The sequence below is a fragment of the Scyliorhinus canicula genome, chromosome 10, assembly GCF_902713615.1.
Source record: "Scyliorhinus canicula chromosome 10, sScyCan1.1, whole genome shotgun sequence".
Classification (NCBI taxonomy): domain Eukaryota; kingdom Metazoa; phylum Chordata; class Chondrichthyes; order Carcharhiniformes; family Scyliorhinidae; genus Scyliorhinus; species Scyliorhinus canicula.
The window spans coordinates 179,568,281-179,593,805 of NC_052155.1; the positions used below are offsets into that span (position 1 = coordinate 179,568,281).

The following is a 25,525-nucleotide window of genomic DNA, read 5'->3' on the forward strand; positions in this document are numbered from 1 at the left end:
TTAGTCCGGTGCCACACTGCGCCAATGCAGCACCTAGCCAAATTGTTCAGGTAAAGTTTTTTATTTTCCCAAATTAAAATTGATATGGCACATTCCAAAAATGCCTAGTTTTCAGACATCTTCGTTTTTTGGACAGCTGGATTTGAGATACTGCACCACATCTCAGTCAATCAGGTAGTCACCAGGGTGTTGTGAAAGGGAAATTGTGTTTATTAGAGTTCTTTGTGGATGTAACAAGCAGAGTGGATAAAGGGGAACCTGTAGATGTTGTGCATTTGGATTTCTAAAAGGCATTTGATACATTAGATTAGATTGAAGATTGGCTAAGCGGCAAGAACCAGAGTCGGGATAATTGGGCATTTTCAAGTTGGCAGACTAACTGGTGGAGTGCCACTGGGATCAGTGCTGCAGCCTTAACTATTGACAATCTATTGATGACTTGATGAAGGGACAGACTCTATTGTAGCCTAGTTTGCTGATTGGTAGCAAGTTGTGAGGAGTATCTAAAGAGTCTGTGAAGAGGTTTAGATAGGTTAAGTGAACAACAAAAAAAATTGGTAGATGGGGTATGATGTGGGAAAGTATGAGGTAGTCCACTTGGCAAGAAGAGTAGTAAAGCAGAAGTCCATTTAAGCAGAAGGCGACATCAGAATGCTGCAGGACAGAGGGACCTGAGTGTTCTTGTACATGAATCACAAAATGTCAGCATGCAGGTACAGCAAGCAATCGGGAAGGCAAATGAGTGGTCAGCACGGTGGCGAGGTGGTTAGCACTGCTGCCTCACTGAGCCGATCACCTGGGTTCGATCCCGGCCTCGGGTCACTGTCCGTGTGGAGTTTGCACATTCTCCCCGTGTCTGCGTGGGTCTCATTTCCACAACCCAAAGATGTGCAGGGTAGGTGAATTGGCCACACTAAATTGCCCCTTAAGTGGAAAAAAGAAAGAATTGGGTACTCTAAAATCATTTTTTAAAAAGGGACATTGGCCTTTATTGCAAGGGGAATAGAATATAAAATTAGGGATGTCTTCCTACAGTTTTATGGCCATGGCGATACAGAACCTGCACACAGTTTGGTTCTGCTTACTTAAGGAGGGATTTACTTGCAATGGGAGTAGTTTAGAGAAGGTTCACACGATTGAATCCTGGGATAAAGAGGTTATTTTATGAGGAAAGCTTAAGCAGGTTATACTCATTGAAGTTCAGAAGAATGAGAGTTGATCTTATGGAAACGCATTAGATTCTGAGGAGGATTGACAGGTGGATGCTGAGAGGACGGTTCCCCTCGTGGGGGCGCAGTTTCATATAAGGGGGGGTCTCCCATTTAAGTCACAGATGACAAGGGATTACCTTGCATAGTTGTTAGGTTTTGGATTTCTCTTCCATAGAGGGCAGTAGAGGCCAGGTCACTGTATAGATTCAAGGCCAAATAAGAGACAGACGTTTGACTGGCAAGTTGGTTAAATGTACGGGCCAACCCGTAGTTAAGGCCACAATCAGATCGGCCAACAAAGCTAATGTGCTGAATGACCAACAATGCTCCCAGTTCTCCCCATCTTCTCATGAATTTCTGCATGTGGAGAAGTGATCTTGCTGTATAAAGTGACAGTGCAGTGTCACACATAGTTACATTCTACCCTTTGTAATCTCAGTTTCTTTGTTGTCAGGGTACAGCGGGGGGGGGGGGGGGGGGGGGGGGGGGGTTTCCTGGGCCTGCAAGAGTGAAAGATGTGATGTGTGGGAGATGAAGTTTCGCTTTCCCGACCGTGATTTCAAATTGGAAATTAAGTCAGAGGCATGATTGTGCCGCATGGGCCACATGCCAACCCATGGTTGTTTCCTAAACCTGAAACAAGAAGAGAAAATGCTGGATAAGCGCAGCAGCTCTGGCAGCATCTGTGGAGAGAGAAGCAGAGTTAACGTTTCGGGTCCAAATGACCCTTCTACAGTTCCAATCATTCGGGGGAAAATTCAAACAGTCAACCATCTCAAATTGTGTCTATTCTCTTTTTGTAGGAATGGTTTGATGCCTAAGACTATAATGATACAGAAAGCAAGCATTAAGCGTCAAGCTAAAAGATAAGAGACAAATGAAAGGACAAGGAGAATTCCAGTCAATTAATAAGTAAGGGAACAGGGATCTAAAGAAACTAATGAGATGCCGAGAACATTCCGGGAGCAGGGTTGGGGGGTGTGGTGGGGGGGTGGAGATTGCAGGGGAAGTCAAAGTTAAGAGAAAAAGCATTTATAAATATATTGTGAGCGCGGTAAATGGAACGTGAGCCCGTTGAACCAGATGTGTGTGAGAATGTAATTGACAAAAGGAATGGCAGACTGGAGAAATAAGTACTTTGTATCCACCTTCACAGTAGGTAAAGAGGACAAAATACGAGTGGTACAAGAAGATTAAATGTGGAATGGTGGAACTTTGATTTAATAGAAGTAAAATATGCTGGTGGGGAAAGTAATGACACTTAATAACTGCTGGTCTTCACTCCTAGGTATTAAAAGTAAGGAAATAGCAAATGTATGAGTCAGAATTATCCCCTCCCGGTTCAGGAATTGTGCTTCTGGATTAGAAAATTGCAAATGGCACTATTATTTAAGAAAGGAGGAAAGAAGAAACCAAGTAACTACAGACCTGTCAGTTTAATGCTGGTCGTGGGTAGCTATGAGAGTCAATCATCCGAGAAAGATTGAGCGAGCACTTGGACAGATATGAGATGATAAGTATGGGTCAGATTGTGTCTGACTAATCCAGTCGAATCCTTTGGGGGAATTGGTGAATAGAGAAGGGCCTGTGGATGATAGATTTGCAGAAGCTATTTGATGAGATTTCACACCAGAGTATGAGAAATAATGAAAGAAAACATGATGGGAGGTAATCAGTTACCAATACATCACACATCTGGGAGGTAAGAAGCAGAACCAAGCTAAAAGATAAGAGACAAATTAAAGGACAATGACCTTGGATTGGCAGGATGTGAGAAGTGTTCTTCAGGGAACTCTACTTAGTCGTCAGCCTTTCACCAGATACATTCATGACTTGGACGAAGAATTGGAAAGGTATATATCCAAGTTTGCAGGTAGAACTTAGTTCGGAGATATCAGTTCTGAAGATGGAAACAGGAGGTTACAATACTTTTTCCATTCTTCTAAATTTGGCTTCTTGTACATCAGCCATCTCTATTGGTGGCTTTCCGTCAGCCATTTATTCTCTGAATTTCCCTCCCCAACAACCCCTTCTTCTTTTAAGAGCTTTGCTTTCTGTCAACCATTTTAACATCTCTTCCTTTGACTCGGCATGAATTATTGCCAGTTTGCGCTTATGTGATGCAGTTTAGGTCGTCGTTTCAAGGTAAAAAAAAATGCCGTTTACTGCAAGATGTTGTGGAGAGGTGCAAATTCCGTTTGACGAGAAGACTTCCTATTTCAATGTCGTCGAATAGTACCCAGATTTGCGACTGATTTCCCTTTAGAGAAGCTGACAAATTGATACCGCTTTTAGCCACCTGCATACTAATTTGTAGGAGGAGGAAAAATAAGGAGCAGGGAAATACTTGACTTAGTCGCAGAGACATTGGTAATTGAGTAAGTAGGAAAAATAAAGTGTGGTGCCTATTTGAAATCCTGGTGCATTTAACTGTCTTGTTAATAATGGGCCTGTGATAAATGTGTTGTATGATCATAAATTAAAAATGATAATTTATCACTCATAAAATTCAAATAATTTGTCTGGATACTTTTCTTAATATTTTGTTTCTGTTTTTAGACTTCGATCTGCAGTACTTCTGGCTATGGAGCAGATTTATTGATTACATACAGTGTGTATTGGCTTTCACTATTGTTGCTGCATATATAACCTACCTCCTTATTGATTCTTCACTCTTTGTGGAAACACTTGGCTTCTTTGCTGTCTTCACCGAGGCAATGCTTGGCACACCGCAACTATATCGCAATTACGAGAACAAATCAACAGATGGCATGAGGTAAGAGGGCCCATGTAGTGCTGTATTAAGATCTTGTGGAGGAAAATGTGTACTTATGACCTCATCTGGTTCGTTGCTCTTTTTAGTGCAGTTACTATAAGCTAATGCCAGTTTCCTCATGGCAACTCGACAAACAGCTACGAATGACCATTTCTGCTTTTAACGGTGCTTGTTGGGTGGTCAGTATTGGGGACAGGACACCAAAATAATTCCCACTTCCCCTTTTGCATCCACCTCACCAGCAGACAGGACCTCAATTTACTGTCTCATGTGGAAGATGGCATCTCTAACAATGCAGCACTCCCTCAGTACTGCATACAAGTGTTAACCTAGATTATATAATTCAAGTGGGGTTTGAAGGCACAATATTCACAAGTCTCAATGATGTGAATACTACCGACAGAACAAAGCGGCTTTAAAGTTTTAGCTAATAACAGTATTATCAGGATAAAGGACCAGACGGCAACATTTGTTAGGAAACTGGACGAAAATCTCAAACATTTTTTTTTTTAATTTGTAAAATTTAGGAAAGGATACTTCACCACAAGAGTAATGACTCTGACCAATAGGTATTTTTTATGTTAAAACAAGCTTTAATTTAAACACAGAATTAGCTACATTAACATCCAAGAAATAACTTTACAATTATCAGTTAAACAAAAGGAAAAACTTGAATTTACTATCTACATCTGCTATTAAATCCAATAAAGCAACCCCATACAGTTCAAATGCCACTTCTAAATAAAGTTAACAGAACAGCTTACTTGATTATCTGTAAGAAGTCTTACAACACCAAGTTAAAGTCCAACAGGTTTGATTCAAATCACTGGCTTTCGGAGCACTGCTCCTTCCTCAGGTGAATGAAGAGGTATGTTCCAGAAACATATATATATATATATAGACAAAGTCAAAGATACATCTTGATTATCTGTAGGGAGGCTTTTGGAGCGATACCCTTTCAGGAGCCAGGGTTGGCAGCGTGGGTGGTGGGGGGGGGGGGGGGGGGGCTGCTATGGTGCATTCGGGCTTGGGGGAGGTCGGGGATTGTTTGGGGGCCTCGGAGATCGGTATGCCATTTAAGGCCCCTTATTCAACACAAATCGCGTTGAATAGCCACTGCAAGCGCCAGGAAACACGAGGCTAAACACGCTCGCTAGGAACTTTGTTCCCTTGGGAGAATTGCGCCCCATATGTTTAGAAACATAAAATGAATACAGCGAGTATTTTTCACAATGCATCCATGGAACAAGTTAACACTTGTTTCAGGTCTCGGCAGTGATGAACTTTGGAGTGAAATTGGGTGTTAAGGTCTGAATTGACTCCAAAGTGAATCAAGACTATGTTTATCTTTTGGGATTTTTCATCAGATGTTACTTGGATTCAGTGTCAATGAAGACTTCATGATCAGACCTCCACTGCTTATGAATCACAGTATGTTTTAATCTATACAAAGTAAATCAGTAAGACCTTGAGATGAAACCATGAATTTTAGCAGCTGCATTTTGACTTATTAGGGTATGGATTGCCACACCATATCTCTTTGTCTTTGTGCGTTTATCCGTTGAGTTGCAGCCTGCCAGATGATAATCCATCCATCTACCAGACAGATTTATTTAAATTAATCTAGTAAATGAACAATGCTCAATATAAGTTGCATATTTATGGCAATTTATCCATTTAACTACCCTCGAAATGTCAAACTGAAACACTTCTCCTAAGTTACCTGTCAGCATAGGATTGTTGCTTGAACATGGTGACCTCTGACTGCTAACTGGTATTGAGTCAGACATTAATGTGTCATTCAGAATCCTTTTGCAGACATGCTGAAACAAGAGAACAATTTTCTTTTAGACCTGTATTCCTCCTAACTACATTCGATCAACTACCATTTGCAGCATTCAAATACAGGCGACACTTGTAGACCCAGCCTACGATTTCTGATCTCACACTCTCTCTTTGTCTCTGTTTTTCGTAGTGTTTCGGCCTGGCGCTTGCTTTTGCCAGTGTTCTCGCTCTTTCAACCACTCACATACTCTTCCGCTTGCTTGCTTGCCCACCCCTCGCCTCCAGTAAGTTATTAAACTGTGATAAATATGAAATTACTGAAGTTTAAAGTTCCTGTTGCGACTGTGTCAACCGCTGTGATAAAATGCAACAGTTTTTTTTTGTTGGGTACCAATTATAAATGGAAGACACCAAATGATAGTTACAAATAGTATCTTCTTTAAATATCCCCTATTCCTTCGCCAGAGGAAATAATTCCTCTGTATCCACCCTATCAAGTCCCTTTATCATTTTCAGCATTTCAGTTCGACTATTCATTAGCTTTCGAAATTGAAGGGAATACAAACCAAGTTTATGTAACCTGTCCCTGTGATTTAACGATTTAAGATCGGGTGTTCTGATGAATGTGAGCTGTACCCACTCCGGGGCCAATACACCTTTCCTCAGGTTCTGTACCCAAAACTGAAAATCGTTCTCTAGGTGGGGTCTAATCAAAGTTCGGTACCGCTGAAGCATCGCTTCCTCATTTTTGCATTGTCGTACATTCCTTCGGCCTGTTTGATTGCCTTTTGTGGCTTTGCTTTAGCTATTCAACTTCCCTTGCTCCTTCACACCCCAGAGTATTCACGGTACGGTGACACAGCGGTTAGCACTGTTGCTTCGCAGCTCCAGGGTCCCAGGTTCGATTCCCGGATTGGATCACTGCCTGTGTGGAGTTTGCACATTCTCCCCGTGTCTGCGTGGGTTTCCTCCAGTTGCTCCGGTTTCCTCCCGTAAGTCCCGAGAAACATGCTGTTAGGTAATTTGGGCATTCTGAATTCTCCCTCAGTGTACCCAAACAGGCGCCGGAATGTGGCGACTAGGGGATTTTCACAGTAACTTCATTGCAGTGTTAATGTAAGCCCTACTTGTGGCAGTAAAGATTATTATTATTATTCTGTTGCCTTTCAGTATTCTAATCAGTGAATAATGAAGTAGGCCAAAAGGGGCAAGGGGTGACTGTCAGCAAGTGCTGAACCTCCCTCATTGGGAGAATTACAGCAGTGAATTCACTGGGTTTAATTTGTATGTGAATACCCTGGAATTCACAAGTGACACAAGGAAGGGATGAGTGAATTATGAGAGAAGTCATAAGTAGGAATAACTCAAGCTGGGCAAATTCTAGTTCTGGCATACTCACTAACTAGTCAGGACAGACATGGGAGTCCTAACAGGTTCGTCAGCTGTCATGTCCAGAGTTGTTTACATGAGGTAAGGACGAGATATGCCAACGAAAAGAATGAGGCAGATTGCAAACATATAAATGTATGGAGAAGTCTTAATTTTTTTCACAGTGAGAGACGTTGAAATAGGTTGTGTTTTAACATCCGAGTGGTTGAGAATTGACGGGTCTCACTGACGAGACCATCAAACTACTCCCAACTGTCAAGTGAATTAACTCTTCCAGTTATAATTATTGCCAAAAGAAATCGGCATTTTATTTAAAAATAAACACAATCCCAGACTTATTCATTTTAATTGATTAACAATGTCAGTCTATTAAGCAACACGGTGGTGCGGTGGTTAGCACTGCTGCCTCACGGCGTTAACGATCCCGGCCCCGGGTCACTATTCGTGTGGAGTTTGCACATTCTCCCCATGTCTGCGTGGGTCTCACCCCCACAACCCAAAGATGTGCAGGGTAGGTAAATTGGCCACGTTAAATTGCTCCTTAATTGGAAAAAAAAAAGAATTGGGTACCCTAAATTTATTTTAAATTTATATATTTTTTTTAAATGTCAGTCTGTTAAATCCCTGTTTGTTTTTCTTTTCACTTAAAGTCACTGCCATTACTTGATTTTGGGTATGTGGCCATTAAATCTGGTTATCTTCTGTAATGTGAGGTCTTTGCAGTCAAGGCCCGCATCACATGTAGATTTGCATATAGCTGCCCCTGATTTTGGTGCCTGCAGTTAAAAGTTTTAAAGAGAGTGGCACACCTTGCAGAGCAAAGAACTAAGCTAAGACAGGAGCAAAATATTTTTTCTTTCCGATGCATTGAGGGAATTCTTTACCAGCAAGTCTCACAACTTGGCAAGGAGCACAGAAATTTAGAGACCTCCCCAGCAGCCGTTTTAAAGCTGCACACAATGCTTTCAAGAAATAGAAACTTAAACCCCAATGTCAGTGGTAAATGTGTAGATTGTACGTTGTGAAAACCTTACAATGATTTTTTTTGCAAATGTTTTTTATTGGGTTTTTGAACAAAGTATATTTACCGTTATGTATACAGGATTTTAAAAAATAAAATAATTATATATATATATATATATATATATACATATAGAAGAGAAGAGCACACACAAAAAAATAAAATAACTGGTAGGGTATTATGCACTAGCTCAACAACAGCAACTCTGTACAATTGGCAATATTATTTTTAACACAGAAGTAGGCATCTGTTTGTGGGGGGGTGACTGGTGAGGTACATATACATTTGGGTGCCGGAGAAACAACTGGAGAGGGCAATACGTGAATGGATCTGGTGTTGCTGTTGTCGCTTGCTTCACCCGGACGGATTTCGCTGTCATTGTCGTCTCGCGTTCACCTCCATTTCAGCCATTCCTCCCGTCTTTCGCCTGTATTTTCCTTGCTCCCTGTTCCTGTAGATGCCAAGTTTGCAATCGGAACTTTACAATGATACCTGGATCAGCGTGGATTGAGAGGAGACTTGCCTGTCTAACCAGCCTTTCTCGTCACTTTGCAGAATTGTCTCATCGATTGAGGCTGTGAAAAGCCCTGAAATGTGACGTACCAAATCATAAACCCAAACTGCCCCTCGAGCCTGTCCCGTCACCCAGTTCAGATCATGGCATTCAAAAAAGAGTTTGGCAACATTTCACGAAAAAGGCTATCTGTTGAAATCAAAGTTGTGTAAATTCAGGATAATCTCTGGGGATGGTTAGGAAATGACTGAAGGATTAAAAAACAAACAAAGAGGACTTGTTACAGAGGATATGTCTGAGTGGACAAAGAGTGGAGGCTGATTTACTGACTCTAATACACCATCATAAATCCACACCTTTAATGAGATGTGCAAAGGAAAGTAACTCATTTCGATGTGTACAATTGTTCACCAAAAAAACAATAAATTTACTGCTTTAGATGATTGTATGAATTTGCAATCTTTTCATTTAGCAGGCCAAGCCTGAATGAACATAGAGCATACAGTGCAGAAGGAGGCCATTCGGCCCATTGAGTCTGCACCGACCCAGTTAAGCCCTCACTACCACCCTATCCCCGTAACTCAATAACCCCTCCTAACTTTTTTTTTGGTCACTAAGGGCAATTTATCATGGCCAATCCACCTAACCTGCACGTCTTTGGACTGTGGGAGGAAACCGGAGCACCCGGAGGAAACCTACGCAGACACGGAGAGAACGTGCAGACTCCACACAGACAGTGACCCAGCGGGGAATCGAACCTGGGATCCTGGTGCTGTGAAGCCACAGTGCTATCCACTTGTGCTACCGTGCCGCCCATTGCTACGGTGCCACCCATAAATCATCTTTTCGGACTAAAAGTTTTAACCTCCTTAGTTCTTTGTTGATCTGCCCATTGCACCCACCTTCCCCACCCCTATTCTCTTTGTGGGAGGAACCTCTGCTCTGTGCATTTAGGGTGGGGGGTAGGGAAGTGGGGGTCCACTGTATCCGCCTTAACCGTCATCTCGGTGAAAGTTCGCCATTCATCTGCAAAATTCCAGTCATTGTTTCTTTAAATAGGGAGTCAGTGGTTCCTCAGGAATCCAGTCGACCGTAGAGTGCTCTCTCTCCTTTCCGAGCAAATCCTTGCTGTATTTTACCCTGAGCTGACCTGACTTTCCAACCTGGTATCCTGTCACCATGACCACCGACGTCCTAGCGTGACTCCAGTTCCTTTGAGTGACGGCCCAACTGATCAAAGGCACAAGGCCCACCGTCTATCTGTTGAAAAGAAAAACTCCTTTGCAGCCTGCCTTATAGTTTCTTAAACTTGAGGTAGAGCCAACTGCCCTTTGAGTTGTCCACAACCGTTTGATACTGATCAGAGTAAGGATGGCAATGTACATGTATTTGAACCCACAGTTGGACACTGTAGCCGCAGTGCAAACGGTAAGAAGAGACCAATGGCAACAATAGTTTTTCAGGATTTAACCCACAAATGTGGGAGTTACTTGACGTAAGTGCTATGTATTTATTACAGTAATGCTATATATAGAGCTGTAACTACTGAGCCCTCCCCTCCCAGTGTCGGACTAGACTATACCCCAAAGATGTGCTGAGGAAGCCTCACGGAACTGCACAGGTAAGGGTTTCCATGGCAGTTGCTCAGAAGTGCAAACTTCCTCTGGGCAATTTCCCTGCGCTGGGAACCATCCACAAATGCAGATTAAATCGCAAACTTTGGACGGTTCCACCAGGTTTGCACCAATAGTCATCCGAAAGGAGTTCGAAGAATTAAAACCACTTCTAGCTTCTGGCTAACGATTGTAAAGACCCAGGCATAAGAACTAGGAGCAGGATGAGGCAATTCGGCCCCTTGAGCCTGCTCCGCCATTCAATACAATCATGGCTGATCTCTTCCTGGTCTCAACTCCACTTTCCTGCCCGTTCTCCATTACCCGTCATCCCATTACTAATTAAAAAAAATAAATTTAGAGTACCCAATTCATTTTTCCAATTAAGGGGCAATTTAGTGTGGCCAATACACCGACTCTGCACATCTTTGGGATATGGGAGCGAAACCAAAGCAAACACGGGGAGAATGTGCAAACTCCATACGGACAGTGACCCAGAGCTGGGATCGAACGTGGGACCTCGGCGCCATGAGGCAGCAGTGGTAATCACTGCGCCACCGTGCTGCCCTATCATCCCATTGCTAATTTAAAATCTGTCTATCATCTCCTTAAATTTACACAATGTCCTGCTATCCACTGCCCTCTGGGGTAGCGAATTCCACAGATTCACGATCCTTGAAAGAAGTAATTTTTCCTCATCTCTGTTTTAAATCTGCTAATCCTTATCCTAAAACTATGACCTCTCGTTCTAGATTGTCCCACAAGAGGAAGCACACTCTCTACGTCTACTTTGTCAATACCTTTTGCCTTTTAATAAAGACCAGCAACCCCTTTCCCCAAGGACACTCGCCCCTCCCCCTCTGACCACCCCCCAACTGTATTCCCCACCCTCCAGAGGAACCACCCTCCCCACCCCAAGCATGGACCCATGTCCCCCCCATACCCTTCTGAGACCTGTTCTGACCCCCCCCCCCCCCTCATTCTGGGGTCAGCCCACCGCTTTCTTCTTCTACCACACCCCCCCAAAAAATCCCCAGAACTGATTTTCCCTTCCCCAAGACCCCCAAATTCCATCTACTGACCTATTCCCTGGCCTGCCAATGTCAACGGGACCTTTAACATACCTGGCAGCTGGTTATATAAAAAAGGGGGCATATTCATCTTTAATTCAATGGAGTTGAACTATGACCCTGGGCCTTGTGAACAGCAGCGTCACCTGGATCTCGCCTGGCCTAAGTTGTAAGGTCTGGCGAGGCAGGCACGGAAGAAATCTGGTGCAATTAATTGGGGGAGGGAGTAGCAGTCTGTGCTGATTACCACTACCAAGGAAGTTATGGCCTCGCTCTGCATTGGACACCTATTGGTTTACTGCAAAAGCTGTTGATTAATTTTGCAATCTTTCCTCCCCCAAAAAGTATTACGATGGTGTTGATGTGGGCAAGCGGTGACACTTTCAAGACGGCTTATTTCATCCTGAACCAGGCTCCTTCCCAATTCTGGATATGTGGATTGCTACAGGTGTGCGTGGATATTACTATTCTCTTTCAAGCTTACTACTACGAACGCTACCCTCAAAAACCGTCTTCCCACACTGTTCCTTCCACAAGTACCAAGGCACTTTAACTCCGGCCCTGTCCAGCAAGTGATCAACCACTGGAAAGAACTTCGAAAGCCATGTTGTTGAACCAAAGCCGGTAACTTTTATAATGGTTCTCGGTACACTGGAAGGATTTCAGCGTCACTTCCGGTGAAAAGGATTTAAACATTTGAACTATTGGTTGAATGTTTGATTATTTATATATTTTTCTATTTTGCATAACTCAAACCAATATTTTTGGACCAGTTTACATAAATGCCTTACATGTTAATGTTTCTAGAACCTTTCCTTTATCTCCCTAACGTCGATTACTTTGTTTTTTTAATCACTTGCCGTATCACTCTCTCTGATACAGCTTTGTTTCATGGCAGTATTGAGAGCTTGTGGTGTAAATCCTTGGAGTATATCCAAAGAGAGTCTCGCCTTTGTGTTAACGTTAAACAGCATTTCTGTTTTAATGTGATGAAAGTTTGACCAAGCTATATTTTGTACTGGGATAGGGGACGATTTAAGATTCATCCGTGAGCATTCAAGTTCGCCAAGTTGCTAACGCCATCAGCGTGTGTTTCAAATTGAATCTATAGAATTCGCAGCAACTGGGTGAAGAAGGATAGGGAGGCAGCAAGTGCCTGTTTAAGTTTGATTATAACTGGATTGTGTGGCGATGACATACATTGGAATTAGGAGCAGAGTGGAGGGATGTAAATTTGTGCTTGGAGTCCTCCACGTGCAACTGTGCTGAAAACCAGGTGCCCCCACGTGGAGGGCGGGGGGCGAATTGGAAGCGGGGAGAATTGCCACAATCCTCTCAGAACAAACAGCTTCAGAGTAACATTTGTGCAGGTTTTTACTGATAAAAAGGAGATGCCAAAAAGAGAATACCATTTGTAAAGGTACAGGTAGGCTATCCTTAACAACAAATAAAAAGTTGATTTTGACTACTTTTGGCTTAAGTAAAGTGAGAATTGGCATTTAGTAAAACAGAAATAGTGCGTCATAAAAATATACGTAATTATATAGACTCTACCTTCTTCCTTGACTGCATTTATGTTATTGAAGTGTTCTGATCACTCACTAAGTTTGCACAGTGGTGTGGGGATCATTCTTAATCACAGGTGACCCAGTTCACATCTCGCTGGCCCGACATTGCCAGTTTGAATCAGTATGATTGAAACATGTCACATTTAAAGAAGAGTTGGCATGGTTAAATAAATGCCACTGTTTCAACAAAGCATTTGTATATTTGGGAGGAAGCTAAAAGCTACAAGTCTGGTTTAACACTTGCTCTGTCTTACTAGCTCCAAGTGGCCGGGGACAGTGTTTTGCTTCCTCCCTTTTCTCACGTCCCTCCTGCTGCTCTTCCATTTGGAAGCCTCTTGCTACTTCCGGGTGTTACCTCCACACCCCGTGTGTTCTTGTTCTCAGCCAGGTCACACGGGAGCTAGAAGTGGAAACCTGTTGCTCAGCACCCTGTGGTACAACATGTGTCAACCTGAATTCAGTTCAATAATCTGATCCTTTTCTGTCGTAAAATTCAGTGTGATCACTCCAGATCACTGAATTGAGTTGATATTCTCTCTTGCTGCCTTTGAAGGAGAACTTGTTATCTTTGAATAGTAAATCCACCCCTAAACATGCTTATGCTGTCAAATCCAAGTAAAAGAATGCGATGTTGATCAATTACTTGTGATCAAACTGTGTTTTTTAACGAACATTTAACCAATCTCCTTTAATTCGCCATATTTATGTAGGAATTGTTGATGTGGACTCTGATCATTGTAAAATTGTATTTATCTGAATCTTTTGTTTTGCTTTTATGCTTTTCTGTTGAATTGGTTATTTATTTGGCATTCACAGGCTGCCACCCAACCTGTGAAATTGTCTTCATCACTCTGAAGTTAATGGGGCAATCTTGTGCTAATTTACAATGGCTGGGGGGAATTCAACTGAAACCTGTAAATAATAAGTTTAGTACAGCTGAAATGGAATGTTAAGCCAGCAATTGGTTTCGGAGGCAAGCCCTTGGGCTTTGTACACCTATGAATGAGAACGGTACCTGGAGGAGTGAATAGGGCCTTTCAAATTTTCAACTAGCATTCTCCCTATTCATTCAAGAACTATTTACTCAATTGTTACTAAAAATCACACAATGTCACTGAGTGGCAATTGTTCGATAGCAGGTTTGGTCTGTCTGATAGCTGGTTGCCATATTTTGCTTTGGGCCTAAGTGACCTTATAATTAAGTGTATGCCATTTAAACGTGAGCGTTTAAAGCCAAGTTATCTGTCTGTCTCTGTCTTTGTGTTGAGACAGCAAAATATATGTATTCAGAACCAAGGGGGCTGCTAATTACTGACCTTTCTACTTTGTTGATTATCGAACAATCTCAACTTTCTTAAATATTTTCTAAGAATATACTTTTCAAAATCAAGAATTAAGAACGATGGCACAGTCGTTGACAGCTATGTAGAGCTGGTAGTAAAATGGCTATCACTTCCATTCTGCTGCACCAGTCCACCACTTGTTTTGTGATTAGGATAAACCTCGGTGTCTTGCTGGCCCAGGCTCTGCAGTCAGTATTCGTGAAAGGCATAGTCGCCATTTCAAAACTAAAATTAGCCTATTCTGGTCTGTCTTCCGCAGGCTGTGGACCATGTATTTGTGGCCCTGGTAGGCAGCAGGATGTCACGCTGCCCTCAAATAGCGGGGGGGGGCTACCTTTCTTTTGGCTTAACCAGTCCACGGGCGTAATGATCTTTGACTCCAGAATGTTTGCACAGTTTTCTTGTGCCCATTTGGTGTCCATTCTGTTGACTTCATATACTATGGGAATATAGTTAAAAGGGTATATTGGAATTCCACACTTCACAACTTGTCTTGGAAGTCTTTTATTTTAAGGATTCACTTGGGATGTGTAGGACACGCTTGTTTACACTATTTTTGATTAGGATTTACATTTTTGACCATTTATTTATAAGTGTTGAAAATTGCCACTGTTTGTATTCTTCTGTCAACTGTACCAAAAAATAAATTAAAAGACTCTTCATTGCCAAAAGACAGCAGGTAAACATACCGAACCAGCGAAGGAATGTTGCACAATACTATAACCGGTCTTCCCTGAGTCTTTTCAATATGTGCTGCCATTCAACGTTATGTTTGGTTGCAACATAAAAGAGTGTCAAAAGAGGTCGGCACAAGGCGACATGTGTTCAAAAAGTGTAAATACATACACAGTCTGTCATGCGTATCTGTGTGTTAAACTAAAATGTAAAGAAGAATAAACATTTGGAACTGTGTGAAATGGACTCTTTGAAATGTATTTAATATTAATGCTTTCTTCCCTTTTTAATTCGTAAACTGGAATAATATCCTTCTGGCATTAGTGTTGGCGTGTAAAGAGTAAGGAATGGTCCAGACATTGCAGTCTGCGGAAATGTTGTCTACAAAAGATCTAGCATTTAGGTCAACAGCAGGGATGTACTTCTGAGGCTCTATAAGGCTCTGGTCAGATCCCATTTGGAGTATTGTGAGCAGTTTTGGGCCCCGTATCTAAGGAAGGATGTGCTGGTCTTGGAAAAGGCCCAGAGGAAGTTCACAAAAATGATCCGTAGATTAATGGAAGGGCTTGTCACATGAGGAGCGGCTGAGGACTCTGGGTCTTTACTCGCCGGAGTTTCAAAGGTGTTTAGAAGGATGAGGGGGGATCTCATTGAAACTTACAGGATACTGAGAGACCTGGATAGAGTGGACGTGGAAAGAATGTTTCCACTAGTACGAAAAATTAGACCCGAGGCCACAGCGCCAGACTGAAGGGACGATCCTTTAACACTGAGATGAGAAATCTCTTCAGCCAGAGGGTGGAACTCTTTATCGCAGAAGGTTGTGGAGGCCAAGTCACTGAGTGTCTTCAAGACAGAGATAGATTGGTTCTTGATTAATAAGAGGATTGGGGGTTCTGGCGAGAAGGCAGCAGAATGGGGGATGAAAAACATATTGGCCATGATTGAATGGCAGAGCAGAACCGACGGGCCGAATGGTCTAATTCTGCTCCTATGCCTTATGGTGTAGTTTTCCCCTTTCCACCTAACCTGCACATCTTTGGACTGTGGAAGGAAACCGGAGCACCCAGAGGAAACCCACAGGCAGACACGGAGAAAGCGTAAACTCAACACAGCCAGTCACCCAAGGCCAGAATCAAATCCAGGTCCCTGGTGCTGTGCGGCAGCAGTGCTAACCACCGTGCAGTTAAACAGGTACGCAGCCAATCACACTGAAATATCCACATGCAGTAACTTAAAAGCCTTTACTTTTAGCTGAAATTTTTAGATGGCGGAATAAATAATTCTGATTGTATTAAGATGGAAGCTAAAATAAAACATGCTTTTTAAAAATATGCATTTTTCTTCTCATGTTGAAATTCACCTTCCACAAACATAAAATAAGTCTTCAGGTCCAGTGAGTGTTTTTTAAAAAATAAATTTAGAGTAGGCAATTATTTTTTTTTCCCCAATTAAGGGGCAATTTAGCGTGGCCAATCCACTTAACCTGCACATCTTTGGGTTGTGGGGGTGAAACCCACGCAGACACGGGGAGAATGTGCAAACTCCACACGGACAGTGACCCGGGGCCGGGATTCAAAACCAGGTCCTCAGCGCCGCAGTTCCAGTGCTAACCACGTGCAGCCCTCCAGTGAGAGTGTTTAATAGTAATAATGAGTACACCATTGAGAAAATCCAGTTACACGTAACCACAAGGTGCACAACCTTTCGAGACTCAAGTGTGAGGTGTTTGTCAATTTAATTGATTTGCTGTCGATCGCAGCCTGGAGCACCTCAACAGCATACCCACCGAAGACATGTGGAATCACCGCCAACAGCCTCTGGATTTCCCTGTTATCCTGCACATGTGCAGACTCCGGAAGTTGCTGTGTTCAGTGAGTGGAGTAATGACCGAGAACGCTGACAGTTTTGCCGTCGTCATCACAAAATCGTTGCATTTGGTACCGATGGCAACATTGGGAAACGGGAAAGGCGTTTCTATGCACTGGGTTTAATAAAATTGTAGATTTGGTCTTTATGTTTCTGACTTTGCTCCAACAATGGGAATCATATGTCACTGTCACAGCGTTGTATTTTCTCTGGGGCACTCAACAATTACTTCTTGGATATTCCTGGCGCCTTTAACAGGGAGCAATGACACAAGGCATGCCGCAGTGTTATCAGACAGTTTTGACACTGAACCACATTGTGGAGCAAATAACCGAAATCTTGTCATAGCTAGGATTGAAGGAATATATTATAGGGGGCTAGGAAAGCAGAGAAGTGAGGAAATTTAGGGAGGAAATACCAGTGTTTAGGTCCTACACAGCTGAAGACACCACTGCCAGTGATGAAGTGGTTAAAATAGGGATGAACTCTGCAGCTGGAATTGGAGGAAGACCAAGTCCTCGAAGGGTTGTTGAGAAAGAGGAGATCATGTAGCTAGGGAAGGTCAAGGCCACGGAAGGATTTGAAAACCAGGATGAAAATTTTATTGGGGTGCTCCTGGATCAGGAGCCTTTCTTGGTGAACACTAGGTGATTGGGTGAATGAGACTTGATGCAATTTAGGATTTGGATCAGCTCAAGTTCACGGAAGGTAGAAGATCGCCAGGCAGTCGTTTATTGGAAATGGGTCTGGCAGGGCAGCACGGTGGTGCAGTGGTTAGCACTGCTGCCTCACGGAGCCGAGGACTCGGGTTCGATCCCGGCCCCGGCTCACTGTCCGTAGTCTAAATTTTTTTTAAAAAAAGAAATTGGGTCTGGCAATAACAACGGTATGAATGAGAGTTACAGGGCAGCACGGTGGTGCAGCGGTTAACACAGCTGCCTCATGGCGCCGAGGTCCCAGTTTCGACCCCAGCTCTGGGTCACAGTCCGTGTGGAGTTTGCACATTCTCTCCATGTTTGTGTGGGTTTCACCCCCACAACCCAAAAATGTGCAGGGTAGGTGGATTGGCCACGCTAAATTGCCCCTTAAATGGCAAAAATGAATTGGGTACTCTAAATTTATTTTTTAAATGAATGAGGGTTTCAGCAGTAAATGAGCTGAAGCAGGATCAAGCGATCTTGCCTTCCAAGCAAGCCCAAGTGAAACTCCCTAACGGGGACTGCAACATCTACCCGTGAGCCTTGAAGGAAGAGCCTGGAAAGTCAATAACAACAGTGAATTTAAATTTGGTACGATGAAGACGAGCACAGGTAAAACAAATTGATCAAGTGTTAAATTTGCTGGTTTTGATAGATATAACTGGCCAAAGTAATGCTGAACATGGACTTTAATATGAATGAGCATTCTGGAATAGATAATCTATTCTCAAGCAAATTCCCTGCAAGCATAGCGTATTTCATTGAAAAATGTCACAGTCATTTTGGCCCAACCGTTGTCTAGCTTGTAATGCTGGTTATGCCTCCAGGTGGCAATGCAAAGGGAGTTTTCAGAGTCAGTAGCGACAGCCAGCAACTTTAATTGCATCAAATAATTTTAAATGCATTACACATGCACTGATGATTAAAGCATATCTAAGTCAGTGAAATCATTTTATCAAATTAAAGAAAATCTCCAAAGTGCTAGTGCGGGGAGGGGGGGGGGGGGGGGTTCCTGAAAGGGGCTATATTAATGCAAGTCTTTCTTTAATTCTTTGTAGCCTTGAAACCTAGTTTTTCTGCACTCCGTGAATGACCTGAACTGGTTATATTGGAACTCATGAACGATAAGATTATCCAAGATCTGGCTTCTAGTTTCACAATTTGTTCCTCGCTAACCACATATTTGAATGGCAAATGCAAGCTTGCATTTGCACCAGCTTGCCCCCCCCCCCCCCCCCCCACCACCCCCTTCACGGAATGGATTTTGTGATGGAGGACATCGTCTTGTCTGACTAGTTTGGAGTCTGGGAAATACATAAGTTAAGCCACTCCATTTGCCTCTTCTTCCTCTGACCCCTTTTCCCTCCTGCCTTCGCCTCTCCACCATCTCCCCCCCCCCCCCCCCCCCCCCCCCCCCTTCTCAAGTTCCCAAACTCCCACATTCCCTGAATGGATTTGACTCTAATTGTGTCAAATACTCAAAACTTGCTTGAAAAGAATATTGCACTAGATTCTGTATAAAGACCAAAGCAGGTCAACTAGTATATATTCAATTTGGCACAATAGAGCATACATTTGATTGAAGTCTTAGGAATTGCTACTCCAGCAAGTAGTGCTATGGCAGATAAATTTCAGTATTGCACACTGTAATGTGCAGTAATTGCTATTCAGAAAGTGTATCACTGTGCATTGTTTAATCTGACCACCAGAGTTCCACATTGCTCAAAATGCTCTCTGAGCATAATTTTCAGTCAACATTTTTCTCCACAATTAAAACTAAATTAAATGGTAAGCTTAAAAGGAAAAGTTATACATTTTGCAATAACATGGTTATGATTGTTTGTTGAGTTGTCTCTTTTCATTTTAATGCTTTAATTGAAGTTTTTACATGAAGGCTTTAAAAGGTTTGTCTTGCATTTGGTCATTTTGCCCAGACCATCTCCCCCATTAACCCACAGGAGGAGGGAGAGAGCTGGGGGGCAGACTAAAACCCGGCTACCTGGGGATCCAAATAGCCCACGTCTAGATATGGATCTACAAATGGAATCTGACGAGCGTGGTGGAGGAAGTCAAAAAGGACCTGCAGAGGTGGGGCTCGCTCACACTCTTCCCTCACATGGAGAATACAAATGATCAAAATTAACATACCGCCCAGGTTCCTCTTCCTGTTCAGATCCCTCCTGATCTAGATCCCCAACCTGAGGATCCAAAAGAAGGTCCTACAGAGGAGGAGAAATGTGGGTGGCCTGGTCCTCCTAAACCTACAATTCTACCACTGGGTGGCCACCGAAGAAAGAGTGAGGGGATGGGTCAAGGAGCCGGGGGCAGAGAGGGTGAGGATGGAGGAGAGTTCCTGCACAGGGACATCCCTCCGAACTCTGGCCATAACCACACTCCCACCCCCGCCGGTCAGATACTCGAATAGTCCAGTGGTAGTAGCCACGCTTTGAACGTAGCACTAAATGAGGCAGCACTTCCGTTTAACCGAAATGTCCACCACAGCTCCCATCTGCAACAACCGCACGTTCGTTAGACCAAAAGACATAGGAGCAGAATTAAGCCACTCGGCCCATCGAGTCTGCTCCGCCATTCAATCATGGCTGATATTTTCTCATCCCCATTCTCCTGCCTTCTCCCCACAACCCCTGATCCCCTTATTAATCTTGAACCTATCTATGTCCATCTTAAAGACACTCAGTGATTTGGCCTCCACAGCCTCATGTGGCAAAGAGTTCCACAGATTCACCAGCCTCTGGCTGAAGAAATTCCTCCTCATCTCTGTTTTAAAGGATCGTCCCTTTAGTCTGAGATTGTGCCCTCTGCTTCTAGTTTTTCCTACAAGTGGAAACATCCTCTCCACGTCCACTCTATCTAGGCCACGCAGTATCCTGTAAGTTTCAATAAGATCCCCTCTCATCTTCTAAACTCCAACGAGTACAGACCCAGAGTCCTCAAGCATTCACTCCCGCAACAATGGATGCCACCTTCAAAAGGTGGAGACAGGGGACGTTGACAGTTAGGGACATGTTTACAGATGGTAGGGTAGCAATGGCAGCACGGTAGCATGGTGGTTAGCATAAATGCTTCACAGCTCCAGGGTCCCAGGTTCGATTCCTGGCTGGGTCACTGTCTGTGTGGAGTCTGCACGTCCTCCCCGTGTGTGCGTGGGTTTCCTCCGGGTGCTCCGGTTTCCTCCCACAGTCCAAAGATGTGCGGGGTTAGGTGGATTGGCCATGCTAAAAATTGCCCGTAGTGTCCTAAAAAGTAAAGTTGGGGGGGGGGGGGGGGTTGTTGGGTTACGGGTATAGGGTGGGTTTGAGTAGGGTAATCAATGCTCGGCACAACAGCGAGGGCCGAAGGGCCTGTTCTGTGCTGTACTGTTCTATATCTATATCTATAACCCTAGGGGAACTTGGAGAAATTCCAGCTCCAGGATTGGAAATGACTTAATATATATTCAGGTCAAAAACTCTCTCCACAAGCAAGCAAGATACTAGAACACTCACTAGTAGAAAGACTGTTGATATTGGACAACCTGGGTGGGGGATCAATGCGGACATGTATGTGAGACTGTCGGAGGAGGTATGCTCACCCCTGGATGAGACAAGGGATAAATGGGAGGAGGAACGAGGCATGGAGCTAGGGGGAGGACTCTGGATCGAAACGCTGAACCGGGCAAACTTCACCTCCATGTGCGCAGGGTTGCGCCTAAGGCAGCTAAAGATGGCGCACCTTACCAGAACACGAATGCACAGGTTCTACCGGGAGGTGGAGGACATGTGTGAATGGTGCCAAGGAGAGCTGTGCACATGAAAGTGCGTGGGGGAAACAAATATTTGCATCGATTACCCACCTGTTGGAATTTGTATATTTTCGGAGTGCTTTTTTAATTTAAAATTGTAAATTTAAAATGAAAGTTGTATTTCGATGATCTGCTAATCATGTCCACCTGTGAGAAGGGCGGCAAAATGAAAGTACAGAGAAAGGCAGTCCGATTGCTCTCTTTGCAAAGTAAATCAGACTACAAAGGGGAAAAACTAGGTTGAACGAAGCCTCTTTTCATGGACGTCGACACAAAGGGCCTGAAAACTGGGGGGCGAGGGCCGATGATGAGGGGAGCAGGTGGGAGATTTTGTGTGCGGAGTTTACAGGTGCGGGAGGGAGTGACAGTGGAACAAGACGTGGAGGGTGCAAGCGTCAAGCAGGCCCTTTAAAGAGGTAGAGACCGTGATTGGAGCGGTAAATAATGGGATGGTTAAGGATTCAGAATGGGAGCTGGAGGAAATTGAGGGACCCACTGTGAGGCGTATATATTCCGAATAACACCCTCCCCCCCCCCACCCCTCCAATTCCAACTACATCCCTCCCTTAGCTTGCCATGTATCCCACCCAATGCTGAAAGAAGAAAAAGCTTATGCTCACTCTCCTACCTGCCTCTGCAGTTTTCATATTACTGATTCACTGTCTCTTCTGCTTGTTGCTTTCTTTACTCTTGGATTTCTCACTCAAAAAATGAAATGAAATGAAATGAAAAAAATGAAAATCGCTTATGTGAAAAGTCCCTAGTTGCCACGTTTCGACGCCTGTTCCCGTACCAGCCTTCCCGAACAGGCGCCGGAATGTGGCGACTAGGGGCTTTTCACAGTAACTTCATTTGAAGCCGACTTGTGACAAGAAGCGATTTTCATTTTTTTCATTTCATTTTCATTTCATTTTTTGAGTGAGAAATCCAAGAGTAAAGAAAGCAACAAGCAGAAGGGACAGAGAATCAGTAATATGAAAACTGCAGAGGTAGGTAGGAGAGTGAGCATAAGGTTTGCCTTATCCTATGTGAGGCCACTGAATGCCAACAGGTAAGAGTTTTTTTCCTTCTGTTTTTTTTGCATATCCCACCATATATAACGGTGCTTTTTCAGAATTAGTGCCATTTGGGTAGAGATTTTTTTTTAAAGTTTCCAATTACTTTTTTCCAGTTAAGGGGCAGTTTAGCGTGGCCAATCCACCTACCCTGCACATCTTTGCACTGTGGGAGGAAACCGGAGCACCCGGAGGAAACTCACGCAGACACGGAGAGAACCTGCAAACTCCACCCAGAGATACCCGAGGTCAGGATTGAATCCAGATCCCTGGCGCTGTGAGGCAGCAGTGCTAACCAGTGAGCCACCGTGCCGTCCTCTGCTGTAGGTAAATTTGATTTCTGGAAGCAGTCGTGCAGTAAAGTTGGCAGAATTGGTACTTACAAAAAATTTGGTGCCCCAATTAATCTACACCTTCAAGTAGACTTTCACTGATTTTTCACAAAACAGTTGATTGGATGTGAAATATGCCTTGTATGAAGTCAGATGTCTTGTAAAAGACTTTGATTCTGGATTATCCTTTAAACTTTGCTCATTGATCCATTGAAATTATCATCCCACTGCTATTTTAATGGAATACTTTTGCAAATAGATGTAAGTAATTTATGTAAAAATAACACTGATGAACTTAAAACTTAGAAAAGTGATTATTAGGAGTGAAATAAAATTCAGAGACGGTTTAAATGCCATTTTATTTTTCTTGAAACTCATGGATGCACAAAATGTGACCTCAGCCATGCCATCAAAAACAGATAGTGAGCAGAAGTCAAGTCTCCAAATTGGGAGAAATCCATTGACTGAGTTGCTCTGGGTTGGTTTCCTACTAGGCTTGTATGAAATGGCAGAGGCCTGGGAGCAAGTCAGCAGCCTGCCTTCTCAACTGTTGTTAAATCATGAGATCGTCTTGGTAGGAGCATTGTGGACAACTCTAGTGATATCATTGTTGTGTTGTAATTCACCGACTGACCACCGAGAGTCTCATTAGTATACAAGTGAATGATAGAGTCAGGTGACCTCAGACTGATGAGAGAACTGGGACAGAAATAGTGGTTTGTGTATGTTCATACTGTCATTCATCTTTTGTTTTGTATATATTTGACCCACAGTTAATGTTAAGAAATCATTTACAGCTTTAGCTACAAGTGTTCTTGTAATATGTATCAGGGCATCTGACAACAACATTACATGGTACCAGGATTGGATGGTATTAAACACTGAGAAAACACAGGCCTGCCACGAGGTCCACAGAGATTTGAAGATTTTTGCAGACTGCACGAATGAACTACATAGAGTCGTTGAAGCCACCAATGGGTCTCCAATTTCATGACAATGTAGACGGCAACTGGTGTGTGTTTAAACAACAATGTAATCTGTTTCTTACTGCAGTAAATTTAGGAGATCAATCAGAATCCCGTAAGGTAGTGGTGCTCTTAACAGCGACAGGGCCCAAAGCAATTGTTTTTAATACATTCAAATTTGCAATGAAGATAAGAAATATTTTAACCAAGTAATTCAAAGATTTGATGAACATTGCACCGCCAGAAAGAACAAAATTTATGAACGCTATGTGTTTAGATCTTGTTTATGGGCAGCACGGTGGCCCAGTGGTTAGCACTGCTGCCTCCCAGTGCCGAGGACCCGGATTCAATGGCCCCGGGTCACTGTCCTTGTAGAGTTTGCACATCCCTCGTGGCCGTTCCCCTTCAAAACAAGTATACCGTTTTGGATGCTGTTGGGGGGGATGACCTACCGGGGGAAGGCCCTAGCGGCCAGGTCTCTGGCACTGAGTCTGACTCTGGGGCTCAGAAGGGAAGGGGGGAGAATAGAAAAGCAATAGTAATTGGAGATTCAATGGTTAGGGGAATAGATAGGAGATTCTGTGGTCGCGAGCGAGACTCTGGTTTGTTGCCGGTGCCACGTGATAGCGGGGCTAGGAATAGGGAGAAAGTGCAGTTGAACACGTGGCTGCAGGAATGGTGTAGGAGGGAGGGCTTCAGGTATTTGGATAATTGGAGTGCATTCTGGGGAAGGTGGGACCTGTACAAGCAGGACGGGTTGCATCTGAACCAGAGGGGCACCAATATCCTGGGAGGGAAGTTTTCTAGTACTCTTCGGGAGGGTTTAAACTAAATTGGCAGGGGAATGGGAACCGGATTTGTAGTCCAGCAACTAAGGAAGCTGATATTCAGGACGCCAAAGCGTGTAGTGACGCAGTGTGGAAGGTAACACTGACAAAGGAGAGTACTTGCAGGCAAGGAGATGGGTTTAAGTGTGCATACTTCAACGCAAGAAGCATCAGGAATAAGGTGGGTGAACTTAAGGCATGGATCAGTACTTGGGACTACGATGTGGTGGCCATCACGGAAACTTGGATAGAAGAAGGGCAGAAATGGTTGTTGGAGGTCCATGGTTATAGATGTTTCAACAAGATTAGGGAGGATGGTAAGAGAGGTGGGGGGGGGGGGGGGGGGTGGCATTGTTAATTAGAGATAGTATAACAGCTGCAGAAAGGCAGTTCGAGGGGGATCTGCCTACTGAGGTAGTATGGGTTGAAGTCAGAAATAGGAAAGGAGCAGTTACCTTGTTGGGAGTTTTCAATAGGCCCCCCAGTTGCAGCAGAGATGTGGAGGAACAGATTGGGAAACAGATTTGGAAAGGTTCAGAAGTCACAGGCTAGTAGTCATGGGTGACTTCAACTTCCCAAACGTTGAGTGGAAACTCTTGAGATCAAATAGTTTGGATGGGGTGGTGTTTGTGCAGTGTGTCCAGGAAGCTTTTCTAACACAGTATGTAGATTGTCCGACCAGAGGGGAGGCCATATTGGATTTGGTACTTGGTAGCGAACCAGGGCAAGTGATAGATTTGTTAGTGGGGGAGCATTTTGGAGGGAGATAGTGACCACAACTCTGTGACTTTCACTTTAGTAATGGAGAGGGATAGGTGCGTGCAACAGGGCAAGGTTTACAATTGGGGGAAGGGTAAATACGATACTGTCAGACAAGAACTGAAGTGCATAAGTTGGGAACATAGGCTGTCAGGGAAGGATAAAATTGATTGTGGAACTTGTTCAAGGAACAGATACTACGTGTCCTTGATATGTATGTCCCTGTCAGACAGGGAAGAAATGGTCGAGTGAG

At 43.6% G+C, this 25,525-nt stretch overlaps 1 protein-coding gene across 4 annotated transcripts in view; it reads left to right on the forward strand.

Annotated features, from left to right (window-relative positions):
* The window catches only part of LOC119972811 (solute carrier family 66 member 2), a 42,953-nt gene extending 27,746 nt beyond the window's left edge, over nt 1-15,207 (forward strand). For all 4 annotated transcript variants that reach the window (XM_038810239.1, XM_038810242.1, XM_038810241.1 and 1 more), the window contains 2 exons: nt 3,771-3,987; nt 11,725-15,207. In XM_038810239.1, the coding sequence (XP_038666167.1) occupies nt 3,771-3,987; nt 11,725-11,932 (425 nt within the window). In that variant the 3' untranslated portion in view covers nt 11,933-15,207. The remainder of the gene's footprint in view (nt 1-3,770; nt 3,988-11,724) is intronic.
* Nucleotides 15,208-25,525: the final 10,318 nt, after the last annotated feature.